The sequence below is a fragment of the Trichechus manatus genome, unplaced genomic scaffold (genome assembly GCF_000243295.1).
Source record: "Trichechus manatus latirostris isolate Lorelei unplaced genomic scaffold, TriManLat1.0 scaffold00151, whole genome shotgun sequence".
NCBI lineage: Eukaryota > Metazoa > Chordata > Mammalia > Sirenia > Trichechidae > Trichechus > Trichechus manatus.
In genome coordinates this window covers 2,880,314-2,900,675 of record NW_004444087.1, presented here as the reverse complement: position 1 = coordinate 2,900,675, position 20,362 = coordinate 2,880,314, and the positions used below count along the sequence as shown (strand labels likewise).

General features: G+C 46.5%; 1 protein-coding gene across 1 annotated transcript in view; it reads left to right on the top strand.

Annotated features, from left to right (window-relative positions):
- The window catches only part of LOC101353339 (kinesin-like protein KIF19), a 54,359-nt gene that overhangs the window by 12,648 nt on the left and 21,349 nt on the right, over window positions 1-20,362 (top strand). Inside the window, exons 5-15 of the mRNA XM_004385963.2 lie at window positions 352-488; window positions 739-864; window positions 2,178-2,372; window positions 4,989-5,141; window positions 5,721-5,843; window positions 9,071-9,221; window positions 10,365-10,542; window positions 12,220-12,403; window positions 12,595-12,693; window positions 14,387-14,657; window positions 19,200-19,321. Of these exons, the coding sequence (XP_004386020.2) occupies window positions 352-488; window positions 739-864; window positions 2,178-2,372; window positions 4,989-5,141; window positions 5,721-5,843; window positions 9,071-9,221; window positions 10,365-10,542; window positions 12,220-12,403; window positions 12,595-12,693; window positions 14,387-14,657; window positions 19,200-19,321 (1,739 nt within the window). The remainder of the gene's footprint in view (window positions 1-351; window positions 489-738; window positions 865-2,177; window positions 2,373-4,988; window positions 5,142-5,720; window positions 5,844-9,070; window positions 9,222-10,364; window positions 10,543-12,219; window positions 12,404-12,594; window positions 12,694-14,386; window positions 14,658-19,199; window positions 19,322-20,362) is intronic.

Below are 20,362 nucleotides of genomic sequence, written 5' to 3'. Positions count from 1 at the left end.
CCTTGTAGCATGTATCAGAACTTCATTCCTTTTTTATGGCTGTATACGTACATTGCATGGATAGACCGCATTTTGTTTACCCATTCATCTGTTGATGGACACTTGGGTTGTGCCCACCTTTTGGCTATTGTGAATAGTGCTGCAGTGAACATTGGTGTGTAAGTGCCTGTTGAATCCCTGCTTTCAGGTATCTTGGGTATATACCCAGGGTTGGGATTGCTGGGCCATATGATAACTCCATCTTTAATTTTTTGAGGAATACTTGTTTCCTAATGGCAAGTGTTTCTAGCTTGGCGTCTGAGCATACCTCAGGCGTCACCCCGCCCCGGGGCCTCCCTGCTCCTCCCACAGGTGCTGGGAAGACCTACACCATGCTGGGCATGGATGCAGAGCCTGGCATCTACCTGCAGACCCTCACCGACCTCTTCCAGGCCATTGAGGAGACCAGCGACAACGTGGACTACAGCGTGTCCATGTCTTACCTTGAGGTGAGCCTGCCAGCTGCCTCCGTTTGCTTATCTACAAAATGAGCGTGATCGTACCAGACTAAATGAAACTGTGCATGTAAAGTCTCAGCACTATGTGTTAACCCCAGAGGCCAGCTGGCCTTGTGGCAAGCCTCCAGTTTCAGGGGATCTGAGGTTTCTCTGGAGGCTCAAAGCCCCAGTGACATATAAGTCCCTGTACTTATTTTTTGCACCAAGCTGCTCTGTCCTCAGCTCTTCTGTTCCACCCCAGATTTATAACGAAGTGATCCGGGACCTTCTGAACCCGTCCTCAGGGTTTCTGGACCTGAGGGAAGATTCTCGTGGCAGCATCCAGATCGCAGGCATCACGGAGGTCTCCACCTCGAATGCCCAGGAGGTGAGGGTCATGGGGCCATGGAGAGAAACATGGCTCAGCCCCAGCAGCCACAGACACCAGCGTTTGCGACGTCCTTCTTGTTCAGGTCCACAGAGCATAGATTGACACACAACTCCAGAGCTGTTTCTAAGCAGCTGAACTTAATCTTGCAGAAGAGCAGCTATCTGCACCCATATCTGCCCCCCTAGCCTGTGCTCACAGCAGACATCACAAGTAGGTCACACACCTTTCAACCCTTACTCCCTCATATGTGCACCCACATCTATGCCCCCTAGCCTGTGCTGTTGGCAGTCATCACTAATAGATCACGCACCCTTTCCCTTTGTGTCCAGATGCAGTCTCCCTCTGGATCCTTTCCAATAACCTCTGGGCAGTCACAACCAATCAGAGTTGGTTTAAAGTCCAAAATCCCTTTGCCATCCCAGGTCTTAATTGTTGGTGATAGTGGGAGAGTGTCACCATTTCAACCCTCGTTCCCTTAACGAAGGCAAGTTGTAAAAATGCCTCCAGTACTCTATCTTCTCTATCTGCCTCCAGTCTCTATGTAGTACACACTCAGCACCGTCCTCAGGGTGGGCTTTGAAAGCAGATCTGGGTGGGCCTTTCACCTGCTCAGGGTGGGCTTTGAAAACAGATCTGGGTGGGCCTTTCACCTGCTCAGAAGGCCTTCAGTGGCTCCTTATTGCCTCTGGAGTTGTTACAGACTCCCCTACTCCAGCCTGGATGCCCGTGTGCCCCAGCCGTGCTGGCCCTGAGTCCATGTGTCCTCAGCACCATCTCTCATGGGTTCTGGGGGGGCAGAGGGCACAGCCTTCTGTATTCCTTCATAACAAAGGCTGTATCCATCTTCCCTTCATGCATACTCAGTAGTCCAGCACAAGCTAGCACATAGTAGGTGCTTAGCAGAGGCCCATTGGCTTGATTTCCACAGCTGCCTCATGGCAAATGAGTCTCAGCCCGCCCACCAAGTTTAGGAAATTGTTAGGACGGCCCAGGGCTGTGTATGGCAGAGGCTCCAGGGCTGCTCCAGGCACTGCGGGTTGGATCGAGAGATCCATCAGTGATGTCTGCTATGGCAGAGGAGGGCGAGGGGCAGTCCAAGTGTCAGGAAGCTGCTTCCTGCTTGATGATGACTCAGTGAGTGATTAATTACTGAGTGCTACAATCCAGAAAGGGACTCAGTTCTGCCATGAGCAGCCCAGCTGTGGGGGCCGCTGAAGAGTGGACCCCACCCTGCATCCCCTGCCTGCTGTTCTGGGGGGCACGTGCGGCCACCCAGTGCTCTAACCACCCGCCTCTGCCTCTGTCCTCAGATCATGCAGCTGCTCACCAAAGGCAACCGGCAGCGCACCCAGGAGCCCACGGCCACCAACCAGACCTCATCACGCTCCCATGCCGTGCTGCAGGTCACTGTGCGCCAGTGGAGCCATGGCACAGAGCTGGTGGAGGCTGTGCGCATTGGGCGGCTCTTCATGGTGGACCTGGCTGGCTCGGAGCGGGCGTCCCAGGTGCCCATTTCTCTGACATGCCCCACTCCTCTTTCTTTACTAGACTGTTTTCTAGAGCAGGTTCTGGGTGGTGCCAACAGTTTACACTCAACTACTAACATAAAGGTGGGTGGTTCAAACCCACCCAGCAGCACCATGGAAGAAAGGCCTGGTGATCTCCTTTTGTAAAGATCACAGCCAAGAAAACCCTATGGAGCAGTTCTAACTTGTTGTAACACCTGTGGTTGACAGCAACTGGTTTTTTGTTTTGCTTTATTTTTTAGAGCAGTTTTAGGTTTACAGAAAAATTGAGCTGAAAGCACAGAGAATTCCCATATACTCCCCTCCTCCTCTTATTATTAACATCTTACATTTGTGTGGTACATTCGTTGTAGTTGATGAGCTGATGTTAACACATTATTATTAACTAAAGTCCATAGTTTACATTAGGGTTCACAATTTGTGTTGTACAGTCCTGTGGGTTTTGACAAATGCGTAATGTCATGTGTCCACCATTACAATATCCTACAGAATAGCTTTACTGCCCTAAAAATGCTCTGTGCTTCTCCTGTTCATCCCTTCTCTTGTACCCCAGGCCCTTGGCAACCACTGACCTTTTCGCTGTCTGCATAGTTTTGCCTTTTCCAGGGTGTCACAGAGTTGGAATGATATAGGGTGTAGCTTTTTCAGGATGGCTCCTGGCGGGTTTGTTTGCCTCTGTCTCCCATGTTGGGTGCGTCCCATGATGTCTCTAGCCCTTGGCTGTTTGCTAAAGATTCAGTGTGGGGGACCAAACGCTGATGAAGCTACCCTTTATGACAGTGCCTCACTTTGTTCCCCCTGCCCCTCTAGGCCATGAGCAGGACCATGGATGTCCTTGCTTAGCACATGTCTTCAGCACCCAGGACAGTGCCTGGCTCAGCAGAGGCACTGGCTGTGTGTTGAGTGAATGAATTATCAACAGGCATTGACTGAGGAAGCTCCCCACTTAACCAGGGTTTATGGGGGGCTTCCTGTGCGGTAGAGCCCATTCTAGGCACTTGTTATTATTGTTGTGTGTTGTTGAGTTGATTCCAACTCATAGCAACCCTGTGTGACAGAGTGGAACCGCCCCATAGGGTTTTCTTGGCTATAATCTTTACAGGAACAGATTGCCAGGTCTTCTCTCCTGCAGAGCCACTGGGTAGGTTCAAACCTCCTACCTTTCGATTAGCAGCTGAGTGCTTAACCATGGCACCACCAGGCTCTTTATTCTGGGCACTGGAGATACAAAAATTAATGAGCCCCAGGCCCGCCCTTGTAACTCCCAGCCTCCAGGGGCAGACAGGTGTGAGAGCATATACTCACAGCCCAGAGAGGTATGTACTTAGAGATTTGGGCTCACACAGATGCTGTGGGAACCCAGAGGGGCTTGGGTCTTAATAAAAATCAAAGCTCACATGTACTGCTTGCTTATGTGGGCCTGGCTCTGAGCATTACCCCTTGCACTCCTCATTATAACTCTGGAAAGTGGAGATTGTCACCCCTTTGGCAGATAAGGAGACTGAGGCTTAGACTGGTAGACTTGTCACTTCTCAAATCGATGCCCTTTAAAAGAAAACGTTAGTGCTTTTTTTCTGATCTCAAAAGTAAAAAAAATATAGATAATTTAGTAATAGAAAGAAAATATGTAGAAGACTTGGAAAATACAGATAAGCAAGAAGAAGAAAATACAAGTCCTAGCAATGACTGGTGGCACAACGGTTAAGCACTCGGCTGGTAACCGTAAGGTCGATGGTTCGAACCCACCCAGCAGCTCTGAGAAATAAAGACCTGGAAATCTGCTCCTGTAAAGATTACAGCTTAGGAAACCCTATGAGGTAGTTATACTCTGTCACAATGGGTCTGTCTTAGTTGGAATTGACTCAATAACACCCAGCAAAAACAACGAGCATCTTTTCAACATCAGTAAATATCTCCACATCACCCCTTTTCTGGCTGCTTAGTACTCTGCTACAGAATACTATGCGGTGTATTCATAATTTCTCCATGGTTGGACACCCATGTTGCTTCCAAAATTTCATTAGTTTCTTAGTTATCTAGTGCTGCTATAACAGAAATACCACAAATGGGTGGCTTAACAAACTGAAATTTATTTTCTCATGGTTTAGGAGGCTAGAAGTCCAAATTCAGGATGCCAGCTCTAGGGGAAGCCTTTCTCTCTCTCTTGGCTCTGGGGCAAGGTCCTTGTCTGTTTTGAACTTCTGCTTCTGGGCGATCTTCATGTGGCTTGGTATCTGTCTTCCCACATCACTGCTTCTTTCTCTTGCTTGTTTAATCTCTTTTATATCTCCAAAGAGACTGACTCAAGACAGGCTATACACTAATCTTGCTTTGTTAACATAACTAAGACAGCCCATTCCCAAATGGTATTATAACCACAGGCATAGAGGTTAGAATTTACAACACATATTTCTGGAGGACACAATTCAATCCATAACAATTAGGATGATCAGCACATCCAAAGCCCATGCCTCTAAGGACCATTTCGCCTGTCTGTGCCTCAGTCTCTCTCCTGTGAAATAGGACTGAGGGGGATGGTGTGTCGGGAAGCATCAGGTGGACGGTCCCCACTTACGCTGGCCTCTCCCTGCTCAGACCCAGAATCGAGGCAAAAGGATGAAGGAGGGTGCACACATCAACCGCTCCCTACTGGCGCTGGGCAACTGCATCAACGCGCTCAGCGAGAAGGGTGGCAGCCGGGCACAGTATGTGAATTTCCGAGACAGCAAGCTCACGCGCCTGCTGAAGGTACGTCTGCAGGCCCAAGGAGGGTAGAAGGGGGTAGCCACAACAGCTCCCTCTGCATCCAAGAGGGAGGCCAGACCGGGGTCTAAGGGCCCTTCTGAGAACTCCTGAAGGCAGGAGAACACCATAGAAGCCATCTCTAGTCACTGCCTGGCGCCCCTTGCCCCATCCCTCTGCCTCTGGTTCAGTCTGTGCTTGCACACCCTCATTGACAGCTCACTATCTCCTCGAGGGTTCCTGTCCTATCACAGACCGCACGGAAATGAACGCTGTCCCCTCCACTCCACAACAAGGTGGGGTATAGATAAACAACATAGACAAACCCATAAGTAAATGACTTAAGTTCAACCTCTCAGCCTAACCCTGCTGTCATCAGAATGGAGGCTCTGTGGAATGGGACCACTTCATTCCAAGGGTTGCTTTCCAGGGATTGGCTCCTTAGTCCCTTGCATCCGCTGCCCTTTTCAGTGTTTGGTTGGGCTGGTCTGGATGGGCCAGATCACCAGTAGCGGGGGCTGGTTCTACTGGACAGATTGGGGTATACGGCTCCCATCACCCTGATGAGGTGCCTCCACTGAGCAGGATGCCTTGGGAGGGAACAGCCGGACGGTGATGATCGCTCACATCAGCCCCGCCAGCACACACTTCGAGGAATCACGAACCACACTGATCTATGCTTACAGAGCAAAGAACATCAAGACAAGGGTAAGCCCCTCATGGCGGTCGTATTGGGGGGCCTGCAGCTGGAGGCCTGGCTGTGTACCCGACTCTGCCACTTCCTAGCTGGGCAACCTCGGGCAAGTTTCTTAACCCCTCTGTGCCCCAGTCTCGTCATTTTTTAAATAGGGAGGGTGAGAAGAACAGCAAACCCTTACACACACGGCGCTTTCTGCTGCCAAAATCTGTATATGTGTCCCGCCACTGCTGTAACAAAGGGCCACAAACCGGGAGGCTTAAACCAACAATGTATTCTCTCACAGTTCTAGAGCCAGAAGTCTGAAATTAAGGTGTCAGTAGGACCTGCTCCCTCTAAAGGCTCCAGGGGAAGAGACTTCCTTGTCTTTTCCAGCCTGTGGTAGCCTCACATGGCCTTTCCCTCTTTTTTTCTCCTCTTCTAAGGACATCTGTCATTGAATTGAGGGCCCACCCTAATCCAGGATCATCTCACCTCAAGATCCTTATCTTAATCATATCTGCAAGGACCCTTTTTGCAAATAAGGTCACCTTCACAGGTTCTGGGGTTTGGGACATGGACATAGCTTACTATGTGTCAGGCATTGTTGTAAACTCTATGTGATTTAAAAAACCAGTTGCCATCAAGTCATTTCTGACTCATGGTGACCCGATGTGCGTCAGAGTAGAACTGTGCTCCATAGGGTTTTCAATGGCTGATTTTTTGGAAGTGAATCACCAGGTCTTTCTTCCAAGGTGCCTCTGGGTGGACTCGAACCACCAACCTTTTGGTTAGCAGCCAAGCGCATTAACCGTTTGCACCACCCAGGGACTGCTCTATGTGATTTAACCAGGGCTTGGAACTGGTTTGTTCTGGTTTGACCCCCTGCTGAGAATTTGCATTTCCAACCCAGATAAACTGAATCAGAATCTACACTTTAACAAGATCCCCATAAGAATCACCTGGGGATCTTGTTAAAATGTAGATTCTGATTCAGTTTATCTGGGATGGAAATGCAAATTCGTAGTAGGAGGCTGAACCGGACCAAACCAGTCTGAAGCCCTGGTCTTCTTGTCGGTTCTCCCCTTTCATAAGACACCACTTAAAAGGGATTAGGACTAGGATCCACCCTACTGCAGTATGACTTAACTGATAACGAAAGTGAAGCCCTGTTTATAAACAAGGTCATATTCACAGGTAGGGAGGTTAGGACTTCAGCATATCTTTTTGGGGGACAAAATTCCATCCATAACATGGGGGGCTTCTGCTCTTCACCAAGCTTTGAGTTTAGCAGTGGAGAAGGTGGGGGAGGCAGACATCACACAGGAGGTCACACAGATAAACAATGTCAAATTGCAGTAAGTGCCCTAAGTGAAAATCATAGGGCATTATGAGAAAGAATAACAGAGATGACTGACTTTAGAGGGGCCTTCAGCTAAGGGGGCCAGGCAAGGCCTTTCTGAGGAGGTGGCATTGAGCTGAGCCTCCTTGAGGAGGGGAGCGCGTGATGTGCCGACTTGGAGAGCGATTGAGCAGCATCTGGTAGAAGTTAAGGGGCCTGTGCCCAAGGACCTGGCAATCTCACCTCCTCCCTGACAAATCTACCCCAGAGGAGCACACCCCTGTGCTCAAGCAGGCAGTGTGCCTAGAAAGCCCTGAAATGCCCAAGGGGGTTGTTGTTGGGTGCCATCGAGTTGATTCTGACTCACAAGTGACCCCATGTAACAGAACTGCCTTATAGGGTTTTCTAGGCTATAATCTTTACAGAAGAAAATCACTAGGCTTTTCTCCTACAGAGCTGCTGGTGGGTTTGAACTACCAACCTTTTGGTTCGCAGCTGAGTGCTTAACCATTGCACCACCAGTGCTCCTTTCACAGGGGGTGGGATAAGCAAATTGTACTGCATTTTCCTATGGAACATCTCACAGCTGTTAAAGAAAATGAGATAGACCCATTTGTGCAGCAGATGGCCTCCAAGCCACATTGTGGGATGAGAAAAGCAAGGTGAGGAATGATAGCTGTAGTTTGCTACTATTTACATAAAAACCCAAAGCCAAACTGACAAAACCCCGGTAGATCTCTCTAGCTACATACATACAGTCGATTCTTGTTAGTCTGCGGTTTTTATGTTCTATAAAGGGCAGTGGTGGTTCAGTGGTAGATTCTCACTTCCCATTCAGAAGACCCAGGTTCGATTGCTGGCCATTGCACCTCATGTACAGCCACCACCCTTCTGTCTGTGGAGGCTTGTGTGTTGCTGAGATGCTGAACAGGTTTCAGCAGAGCTTCCAGACTAAGATGGTCTAGGAAGAAAAGCCTGGCAATTGACTTCCAAAAAATGAACCAGTAAAAACTCTATGGATCACAACGGTCCAATCCCATTGTACATGGGGTCTCCATGAGTCAGGGGCTGACTCAACAGCAGCTAACAACAACAGCAACACATTCTATAAAGTAACCGTGAACACTGAATTAGTGAATACTGAACCATTGCTCCAGGGGGAATATAGGATTAGGCTCCCGAAAGCGTCTGGTCACAACATTTTTGTCAACCGATCTATATATGACCTTGTTTTAGGTGTGTTTCTATTTAAAAACACCTTATTTAATATAGTTGATTCGTTAACATTAAAGCCAACAGCAGTATAACTCATGCCTAAAGGAGGCTCATCTATCACACATACATCATGGCTGCCTCGCGCTTAGAAACTCTAGCCAGCACTGTAGTACTACGCGTGGGTCACTTTAAACAGTGAAATTACCAACAAAAAGCATAAAAATGTAAAAGCCATAGCACTAAATAGACTGAGAAAAGGACACTTGTTTTCAGTACGAGAGCTGAAACAAGAAGGCAGAATATTGCCTTGTTCAGTCTCAGCTGGGAACATGCACATCAGACAACTAATTTTTGACCGCTCTGTACATGTCTGTGAATGCTCACAAAAGCTCTCTACAGGTATTGATTTGGGGGTTAAAAATAAATTCGCAAAAACAGAAATGTGAATAATGAGGAGTGACTGCATGTATGAAATTGCACAGAGAAAGATTCGGAAGGATATAAATGATAGCAGTGTTTACCTGTGTGTGGGTGGAACTGGGATAGGGGAGGAGATCCGATGATTAAGAGGTCTGTTAACTCTTGGTGAGTTATCAAAACATGTTTGCATACTATTTGTGTGAATGTGTCACTTTTAAAAAACACTTCTTTCTTGGGCAGTTCTGATTAGATCTGACCTTGGCCCCATGACCTGCCCCGTAGGTCAAGCGCAACCTACTAAATGTCTCCTACCACATCACCCAGTACACGGATGTCATCTCTGACCTGCGCAGGGAGATCGAGCACCTCAAGTCAAAAACTGAGAAGCAGGAGAAAGAGAAGAGGAGCAAGCCCAACACCCGGGATGCCCAAGGTACTGCCTCACCACACCTGTGCCTCCCCTATCCCAGCCACCTGCCACCCTCACCCAAGACCCTGTGCGGGCAGCCCTGTCCCTAGATCCATTGTCTCTCCTTGCCCAAGGGCCTTTTGCATGACCTGCTCTGCACATCTGCACCAGACAATTACCAGTTACTGTGTCGGGGTTTAGTTTCAACTCTGCCACTGTCTCCCTCTGTGACCCTGGGCAGCCCCTGACCCCCTGGCCTTTAGTGTCCTCACCAGAAAAATGCAGGGATTGAGCTGCTTCCTCTCCTTTCCTCTACTTGCTTCCTTTGTTCTTCTTCTTTTTTTTTTTCTTACCTGCCCTTTTTTGGTTTTTCTTCCCCCCAAATCAGTTTCACTTAGGCCCCCTTTTGGGGTCTTTAGAGTGCACCATAGTTTCACCACAAAATTATAAAATCAATCAGTAAGTTAAAAAGGTATCTTTAAAAATACCTGGAAGAAAGCCAAGTGAAATGTATATGTTATATATATTACATTATTAATTATATATTATTTTATAACACATATACTTACATATATATCATATCACATTATTATTATGTATTTTAAAATATATTAAAAGCAAAACCAGTTGCTGTTGAGTTGATTCCAACTCATGATGACCCCCTGTGTGTCAGAGTAGAACTGTGCTCCATCATCCACCCATCTACCCATCCAGGCATCTATTCATCCATGCATCCATCCATGCATCCATCCATGCATCCATCCATCCATGCATTCATCCATCCATTCACCCATCCGTCTACCCATCCAGGCATCCATGCATCCATTCATGCATCCATCCATCCATCCATTCACCCATCCACTCATCCATTTATCCATCTATCCTTTCATCCATCCACTCACCCATTCATCCATGCTTCCATACATCCATCAGTACTTTCATCCCCAAACACCCATTCCTCCATCCATCCACCCATCCACACGCTTCCATCATCCATCCATCCATCCATCTTTCCATCTCCCATCCATACATCCATCCACCTATCCATCACTCATGTTTATTGAGGTCCTCCATGGGCCAGACCCTGCTTTGGTGGGTGAACACAGAGTTCAGTGCTGGTTTGGATGGCACTTCTCCTAGTGCAGCTGGCTCTCTTCCCATCCACAGTCACGATCCCCACACATGACACCGAGGAGGAGAGCCGCCAGCAGATGAACAAGATTCGGGCCCAGCTTATCGGGGCCTTCAAAGAGCAAATGGAGATGAGGCGCAGTCTGGTGGAACTTGAGAACACCAACATTGAGCTGCACATTGACACCTCCCGCCACCTGCTGACCATTGCGGAGTGAGTGTGCCTGCTCACCGGGTACCACCAGGGCCCCAGAGCTGTCCATCCTGATGAGGAGGGGAGTCCAGCAAGGACCACAGAGGCCACTGGTGGGAGCTGCTTTTACTGCTCCTGTCCAGCTAGCCTCTACTGCTTGTAGGTCCCCAAGTGGCTTTAGCCAGGGCACCCTCTCTGCCCGGGTGGGATTTCTGGCCTGATCCCTTCCCAGCTCTCCTGCCCCTGGAGCTAAGCTGGGCTGAAGAGGAAGAATGCTTGGAGCAGGTCAGCTAGGTTCAACTCATTTTACAGAAGAGGAGATTGAGGCTCAGAGGTGATGCCAGCTTGCCTAGGGTCATGCATCTATTAGGCCATTCCACGCTTACTCCCTGTCTTTGTTATCTAGTGTTGGTATAACAGAAATGGCACAAGTGGGTGGCTTTAATGGAAAGAAATTTATTTTCTCATAGTTCAGGAAGCTAGAAGTCTGAATTCAGCACCAGCTTTAGGAGAAGGCTCTCTGTTCACTCTGGGGAAAAATCCTTGTCTCAGCTTCATTAAGCATTCTTCTCGACTTTTTTGGTTCTTTGGTGATCTCCACATGACATCTGTTTTCCCCCTATTTGTGCTTGCTTGCTTCTGTGCCTTATCTGCTCCTTTTGTATCTCAAAGGTGATTTAAGACACACCCTACACTGATGTGGCCTCATTAACATAACAAAACCCTATTCTCAAATGAGATCACATCCACAGGTATAGGGGTTAGGATTCCAACACATATTTTGGGGGACACATTTCAATCTTTGACACTTCCTATTCACACCTACAGTGTGTGCTTCCTTGTAGAGGGGCCATGTCATTTCTCATCCAAACAGGGACACATTGGAGATGGAAGGGGGAGCTGTTAACAATCATACCAGGATGATCGGTGTCACCTAGTACTATTTGGGCCAAGCTGGAACACAGGTTTACTCCACTTACGAGTAACTTAAAACTTAGTGCAAGGATTGAAGCCCCATTCTCCTTATCCCTCTCTCCCACTTCTCCCCACGTTTCTCCTCCTCTTCCTCCTTCCTCTCTCTCCTTTTTTTTAATTACACAAACAGTATACCTACGTCTGAGGAATTCTAAATAAAACGGAACACTGTCACGATCTCATTCATTTTCAGCTGCACGCTCTCTTTGTCCTTGTTTCCTTTTAGTCCTGGGTCATGTGCGACTTCCATGGCATGGTCCTCACTGGAGTTTACATACCATGTAGCCCCTAACAGGTGTGTTTGGAGCTTTGATCACAAGCTGCGGGTTATCACAGTCTGTCCTCATAGAGCTCCTGGTACTCATACTGCTGGGATCACAGGCTTACAGCTTGGGAAACCGAGGCTCCAAGGGGGTCAGTTTATGTAGGTGGAGGGCCAAGGTCACCCAGGCGGCGAGGGGCAGTGCTGGGCCTTGAGGCTGGGAGCGCTGGCTGCAGACGCCTGCCCTTAATCACGCCGTGATCCTGCCACAGATGTTTGCTGTTTAAGCATTTCATTCCAGTTTGTGTTCATACCTTTTCTTTGGTGTTCAAGAGATCTAACTGTAGACCCAGCTCTGCTCCCTTCCATGCCCATGCCTGAGAGTGGGCCAGCTGGGCCTGAGGTACAGCATGTCCAGCCTTGGATGCACTGGCGCTCTGACCCTTCTGTTGTGGCCATAGCTGGGAGCGAGAGAAGACCCACCACGTGCACAGGGAGCGGCCCAAGCCTGATGGTGACAATGAGCTGCTGGAGGCCGATGCAGAGGGTGACGAAGGCGAGTCTGTGGAGCCACACGAGGTGGCCCTAGCCAGAGAGGAGATCAATATGCTTCTAGCTGAGCAGCGGAAAACAGCCGCCCTCAAGGTGAGGGCAACGGAACGTGCACCTGTTGAAGGTAACCTTGGTGATGATAAGATGCCATGTCACTTGTTGGTCCCTGACCCTTTGTGACCCTGACCTCTTCCACTCCTGCAACAGTCCCACAGATCACGACCATTTTATAGACGAGAAAACTGAGGCACAGAGCAATCAGGTGAGTTGTCCCACATCCCCAGAGCAGGACCCAGCCTAGGCCTGGTGTCAGAGTCATGACTGGACCTGGGGCTGCGGAGGCAGTGCGCAGGGCAGAGAAGCCAGTGGCCATGGAGATGGGCGTGAGTGGCACTGTGGTGTCTACTGGGACCCCATGCTTGCCTCACCTACTATGATGGACAGCTGGCCACTGCCCTCTAGAATAGCCAGGCCTCAGCTTCCAACAGTGCCTTGGCAGTTACCCAAGGGACACAGCCAGAAGGAAGCCCGCGCTCAAGTCTCCGGTATGGGGAATGTTTATTTTTGCCTTCTAAGAAGAGCTGGCTATTTACATAGTAGCTATTTCGCTAATCGCTAGTTACTTAATAGTTTCACCTCAGAAGAATGACAGGACTGGCCCTTGATGGAGAAGGAGATGGAATAAAATTCAAGCAGAGCTGGGTGCTATTTCAGCCCATTAGCTAAGTGTCTGCAGTTGTATTTTCAGGCAAGTGGAGAATGTGTCTGATGACGTCATGTTGTTAAAAGCAGGTGGCATTAATTCCACCTAAAAGCTCCGTAGCCAAACAAGAGCCTCTTGGATATGACTTCATCTGCCCTCAGCAATTTGGAGATGACGAGTTTTCGCCTCAAAAGCCCTCTAACCTTTAAAAGTGAGAAAATGTGTTTTGCACAGACCAATAACGTGCATATGCGTGACAGCATGACCTTCAAGAGTCAGATTTTGATATTGCTATGCAGTGTAGCATGTAGATGACAAATCCATCAGTTAATTAATTAGTTAATTAAAACAAGCACATGTTTTAAATGTTAAGCTCAAGGCCAGGCCCCAGGGACATAAAGATGACAAGGCATTCTTCAACTTCAGCTCTAATAGGGAAAGACAAACACATCCAACTACAATTCCACCATGGTGGCACAGGAAAGATGATTCGTGGGAGCTAGAGGAGGGAGCTCTTATCCAGTCTGGGAGTCAGGGAGGACTTCAGGGAGAAGGCCACATTGGAAGCAGCATCTTGGAGGAGCGTAGGGTCTTATTAGGGCAGCTGAGCCCAACTCCTCCCAAGTTGCACCCTGTCAATTCCAGATGAAGAAGAGGGTGAAGCTGTCCTCAGCTGCGCTGAAAATTGTTATCCACCCCGTTCCTGGGGAGCCCCTGGATGTTGCAGGCGGTTAACACACTCTGCTGCTAATCGAAAGGTTGGAGGTTCGAGTTCACCCAGAGATGCCTCAAAAAAAACTTCCAGGAAAATCACAGCCTTGAAAACCCTGTGGAGTATAGTTCTAGTCTGCATGCGTGGTTATCGACATAAGTCAGAATAGACTCTGATGACAACTGGTTGGTTACTGGACCACATTTTGTTTGCCCATTCATCTGTTGATGAACACTTGGGCTATTTCCATATTTTGGCTATTATGAATAATGCTGCAGTGAACATTGGTGTACAGGTATATGTTTGAGTCCCTGCTTTCAAGTCTTTTGGGTACATATACAGGAGCAGAATTGCTGGGTCATATGGTAATTCTATGTTTAACTTTTTGAGGAACCACCAAACTGTTTTCCACAGCCGCTATACTACCTTACAATCCCACCAGAATTGGATGAGGGTTCCAATTTCTCCATGTCTTCACCAACACTTGTTATTTTCTGCTTTTTGATAACAGCCACCTCAGTGTGGGTAAAGTGGCATCTCACTGTGGTTTTGACTTGCAAGCCCCTGGTGACTAATGCTGAGCATCTTTTCATGTGCTTGTCGCCCATTCGCACATCTCCTTGGGAGAAACGTCTGCTCTAACTCTTGGTCTTTTTGCCAGGCGGGGCTGGAGCAACGCCTGGCAAACGCCAAGAAGAAGGCCTCACAGATGGAGAAGCTGCTGCCCATGCAGGTCATCAACGAGGACCAGCGGGAGGTGCTGCGGCTGCTGTGCCATGCCCATGAGCTGGAGGTGGAGAACACGGAGCTGCAGGCCAGCAACCTGTACCGGCAGAACCTGCTGTGCCAGAAAGACTTCATCATCCAACGCTACCACCAGCACCGGCTGCTCTGTGAGCAGATCATCCAGGACCAGCGGCAGCTCATCCAGGGTGAGTCACCCCTTGTCTTCCGGGCACTGGGGTCTTTTTCTTAAGATATATTTTTTTAATCTGGTAAAATATTGTTGTTGCGTGCCATTGAGTCAATTCCAATGCATAATGACCCCATGTGACAGAATAGTACTGCCCCGTAGGGTTTTTTAGGCTGCAGTCTTTACAGGAACAGATCGCCAGGTCTTTCTCCTGTGCAGCCACTGGGTGTGTTTGAACTGCCAAACTTTTTGGTTAACAGCTGAGAGCTTAACCACTGCGCTGCCAGGGCTCCTTATAGATGCTTAGACATAATTCTATATAAATAACTACATACAGCCATCAAAACCAGGAAATTAACACTATATATTGTTGTTGGATGCCGTTGAGTCGATTCTGACTCATAGTGACCCCATGTGACAAAGTAGAACTGCCCCATAGGGTTTCCTAGGCTGTGATATTTATGGGAGCAAATTGCCAGGTCCTTTCTCCTGTAGAGGTGCTGGGGGAGGGGGGTTCAAACCACCAACCTTTTGGTTAGCAGCCCAGCACTTAATCGTTTTGCCACCAGGACTCCTTTGGTAAAATATACGTAACATAAAATTTGCCATTTTAACCATTTTTGAGCATACAATTCAGTGGCACTAATTACATTCATGATGTTTTGCAACCATCACCACTATCCATTTCAAAAACTTTATCATTCCCTCAACAAAAACTCTGCACTTGCTGAGCAGTTACTCCCCGCACCCCACCCGCAGCCCATGGTGACCACTAATCTACTTTCTGTGTATGCATTTGTCTATTCTACATGATTCATATAAGTGGGATCAGACAATATTTGTCCTGGCTTCTTTTATTCAATGTGTGTCTAACTTCTCAGCATCATGTTTTCAAGGTTTAGCCATGTTGTAGCACGGATCAGGACTCCATTTCTCTTTATGGCTGAGTGATATCCCATTGTTTGGATGGACTGTATTGTGTTCATCCATTCACCTGTTGATGGACACTTGGGCTGTGTCCACCTTTTGGCTGTGGTGAAAAGTGCTGCAGTGAGCATTGGTGTACAGATTTCTATTTGAGTCCCTGCTTCATTTCTTTTGGGTAAACCTAGGAGTATTCCTTTAACTTTGAACTTTAATTCTATTTATGATTGAAAAGGAATATGTGAACATCATAGAAAATTTGTACATTAGAGAAAAACATGAGAAGAAAATATACAGAAACCCTACTATTTGGAAAAACCTGTTTTTTCAGGCTAGTATATTTGCTTTCAAGCTTCCAAAAAAGTTTACTGTCTTTTTTATTTTCTTTCTTTCTAGATTTTATTTTGTTGTTGTTGAACATACACAGCAAAACATACACCAGTTCAACAGTTTCTGTATGTACAATTTAGTAACATTGATTACATTGATTGTGCAGCCATTCTCACCCTCCTTTTCTGAGTTGTTCCTCCTTCATTAACATAAACTCACTGCCCCCTAAGGTTTCTATCTAATCTTTTGAGTTGCTGTTGTTAATTTGATCCCATATAGATAGTTCTTAAAAGCACAGTGCTCAAGGCAGACCTTTTTTTTTTACTAGTTAAGCTGAACTATTGCTCAGTTTTAAGATGATTTCAGGGGATATTTTTGGTTTAAGGTTTAAAGATTATCTCAGAGCAATAGTTTCAGGGGTTCATCCACCCTCCACGGCCCTAGAGAGTCTAGAGTCCATGAGAATTTGAAATTTTATTCTGCAGTTTCCCCCTTTTAATCAGGATTCTTCTATGGAATATTTGATCAAAATGTTCAGTAATGGTAGCCGGGCACCATCCAGTTCTCATGGCAAAGGAGGCAGTTGTTCATGGGGGCAATTAGCCACACATTCCATTTCCTCCTCCTATTCCTGACTCTCCTTCTTCCTCTGTTGTTCCAGGCTAATAGAGACCAATCCTTGTGCCTTGGATGGCTGCTTGCAAGCTTTCAAGCCCCCAGGCACTATGCATCGAACTAGGAGGTAGAACAGAAGCACTAAACATGTTATTAGGCCAATTAACTGGGATGTCCCATGAAACCATGACTCTAAATCTCCAAACTAAGGAACCAAATCCCATGAGGTGTTTAGTTATACATAAGCAGCCCTAGCAGCTACCGTTTCTTTTTTTTTCTTGTTGTTAGAAATATGCCTATCACACAACTTTTGTGAATTCAACTTTATATAGATATACAACTTATTGATAGCAATTACAGTAATCAGCTATGCAGCTCTACTCTTAATCAATGCAATATTTCCATCACCATTAACCCACCTTTTCTCCCCTCCCTCCTACCCCTGGTACCACTAATAAACTTTGGTCTCTATTCATTTGCCTTTTCTTGTCTTTTTATATACATGAGTTCATACAATACTTGTCCTTTTGTGACTGGTTTATTTCATTCATCATAATGTCTTCCAGCTCCATCCATACCGTAAGCATGTATCAAGACTTCATTTCTCCTATGGCTGAATAGTATTTATTCCACTGGATGTATGTACCACATTTTGCTTATCCAGTCATCTGTTGATGGGCATTTAGGTTGTTTCTACCTTTTGGCTACTGTGAATAGTGCTACAATGAATATTGGTGTACAAGTCTCTTTTTGAGTCTCTGCTTTCAAGTCTTTTGGGTATATACCTAGGAGTGGAATTGCTGGGTCATATGGTAGTTCTATTTTTAGTTTTCTGAGGAACTGCCACACTGTTTTCCACAAGGGCTGTGCCATTTTGCATTCCTACCAGCAATGGATAAGTATTCCAATATCCCTACATCCTCCCCAACATTTGTTATTTTCTGTTTTTGTTTTTTTTTTAATCTTAGCCATCCTACAACCAACCAACCAACCCATTGCCATCGAGTCAATTCTGACTTATAGAGACTCTGCGGGACAGAGTAGATCTGCCCCACAGGGTTTCCAAGGCTATAAATCTTTACAGAAGCAAACTGCCACATCTTTCTCCCCCAGAGTGGCTGGTAGGTTTGAACCGCTGACCTTTTGGTTGACAGCCAAGTGCTTAACCACTGCTCCACCAGGGCTCCTTAGCCATCCTACTGGGAGTGAAATGATGTCTCATTGTGGTCTTGGTTTGTATCTCTGTGATGGCTGATGATCCTGAGCATCTTTTCTCTCATGTGTTTGGTGGCAGTTTGAATGTCCTCTTTGGTGAAATATCTATTCAAGCCCTTTGCCCATTTTATGATTGGCTTATTTGTCTTTTTGTTGTTAAGTTGTTGAAGTTTTGTATATATTTTGGTTGTTAGATTCTTGTCACGTATGTGGTTTCTGAAGATATTCTTCAAGTTGTTAGCTTGTCTTTTTACTTTTTTTGGTAAAGCCTTTAGATGAACAAAAGTTTTTAATTTTTATGAGGTCCCATTTATTTTGTCTTTTGTTGTTTGTGCTTTTGTTATTATATTAGATAATCCATTGTTGACAGCTAGGCCTGACAGCATTGCCCCTGCTTGTTCTTCTAAGCATTTTACGGTTTTAGTTTGTACATTTAGATACTTAATCCATTTTGAATTTGTTTTTGTGTATGGTGGGAGGCATTGATTCTGTTTCATTTTTCTGCATGTGGAAATCCAATTTTCCCAGCACCATTTATTGAAGAGACTCTTCTTTCCCTATCGAATAGACTTATCACCCTTGTCAAAAATCAATTGACCATAGATGTGTGGGGTTTTTTTTGTGGACTCTTAATTCTATTCCATTGGTCTGTGTGTCTATTGTTATACCAGAATCAGGCTGTTTTGATTACTGTGGCTATATAAACCCAAACCAAACCTGTTGCTGTCGAGTCCATTCTGACTCATAGTGACCCTATAGGACAGAGTAGAACTAACTGCCCCATGGAGTTTCCAAGGAGTGGCTAGTGGATTCGAAGTGCCGACCTTTTGGTTAGCAGTCATAGCTTTTAACCACTTGCCAGCAGGGTTCCATATAGTATGTTTTAAAATCAGGAAATGTGAGTCCTCCTACTTTGTTCTTCTCTTTCAATGTTGTTTTAACTATTCCGGGCCTCTTGCCATTCCATATAAAGTTGAGGATTTTTTTATTTCTATGAAGAAGGCTGTTGGAATTTTGATTGAGAGTGTATTGAATCTATAGATTGCTTTGGGTAGTATTCACATCTTAACAATATTAAGTCTTCTAATCCATGAATGTGGATCATCTTTCCATTTATTTAAGTCTTCTTTAACTTCTTTCAGCAGTGTTTTGTAGTTTTCTTTGTGCTTACATTTATTCCTAGGTGTTGTATTCTCTTAGATGCTGCTGTAAATGAAATTGTTTCCCATTTTCTTTTCGGATTTCTCATTGCTGGTGTATAGAAACCAGACTGTTTTTTTTTGTTTGTTGACCTTGTACCCTGCAACTTTGCTAAATTCCTCTATTAGCTCTAGAAGTTTTCTTGTGGACTCTTTTGGGATCTTCTACTGTCTTTTTAACAAGCGTCCAGTGACAGATGTTTTGCCTGATTTTGCTTTTGTGGGGGTAGTGCATCCCACTCGGCCCCTTCTAACCCCCGCTTTTCCCACTCCCAAAGATGGCAGACTCCCAGTTCCAGACCCCCTGGACAAGCAGTACCGCATGTACTCGCAGGAGCTGGATGAGGGCACGCTCAACCACCTGCTGCTTCTTCACTCGCTGATGGCCAGCGCCCTTCGCGTGAGTCCTACTGCCAGCTCCAGCTCTCACCCGCCTGGCCTCAGTGCCACTCAGTCCTTCTCTGGGCCGCAGCCTGCAGTGGGTACAGTGTGTGCTGGGCTGTGGGGACTGGTAAGAGGGAACTTGGAAACATACCATGTCTCAGTGTCCTGTGGCTGCTGTAACAGAAATACCACAGTTCTGGAGGTTCTAAGTCCAAATCAGCACATCGGCTCTAGAGGAGGGTCCTTCCTTGTCAGTAGCCCCATTGTTCCTACGTGTTCCTTGGCTTGTAGATGGTTCCTCACATGGCATCTTACCCCTGTGTGTGTCTCTTGTCTATTCTGGTCTTCTTATAACTCAGAGATGGGATTAGGTTTAGAACCCACCATACTGCATATGTCCTCATAAATATAACAAAAGGAAATCTCTATTTCCAAACAGGGTCACCATTATAGGAACATGGGTTAGGATTGCAACACATAATTTTGGGGGACACAGTTTAGTCCATAACAGTAGGTGTCGTCTTATGTATGTGCTCATGCAGCTTTAGCATAAATGTCTACAGGTGGAAATTCTGGGTCAAGGGCTATGTGTCTTTAGAATTCTCATCGGCGTTGCCAAATGTCTCTCCACAGGGGCGGTACCACTTTATACACCTGTTATTGTTGTTGGGTGCTGTCAAGTGGATTCTGACTAATAGTGATCCCATGTGACAGAGTAGAACAGCCCTATAGGGTTTCCTAGGCTGTGATCTTTATGGGAGCACATCTCCCACAGAGCCACTGGTGGGTTCAAACTGCCCACCTTTTGGTTAGCATCTGAGCGCTTAACCATTTTGCGCCACAAGGGCTCCTCTTCATACACCTATTGATCGCAGTATGCGCATGTCCCTGGTACCTTCTCTACCCATTATTTTCAGATTTTGTCAATCCAGTAGGTGTGCTGAGAACTTCTTGGTGCCCAGATGCCCAAATCTCTTCATGATTGCCTTCTAATTAAATCAAATTCAAACATATGTCTTCACTGTAAACAATGCACTGTTTTGGCCTTGCATGCAAA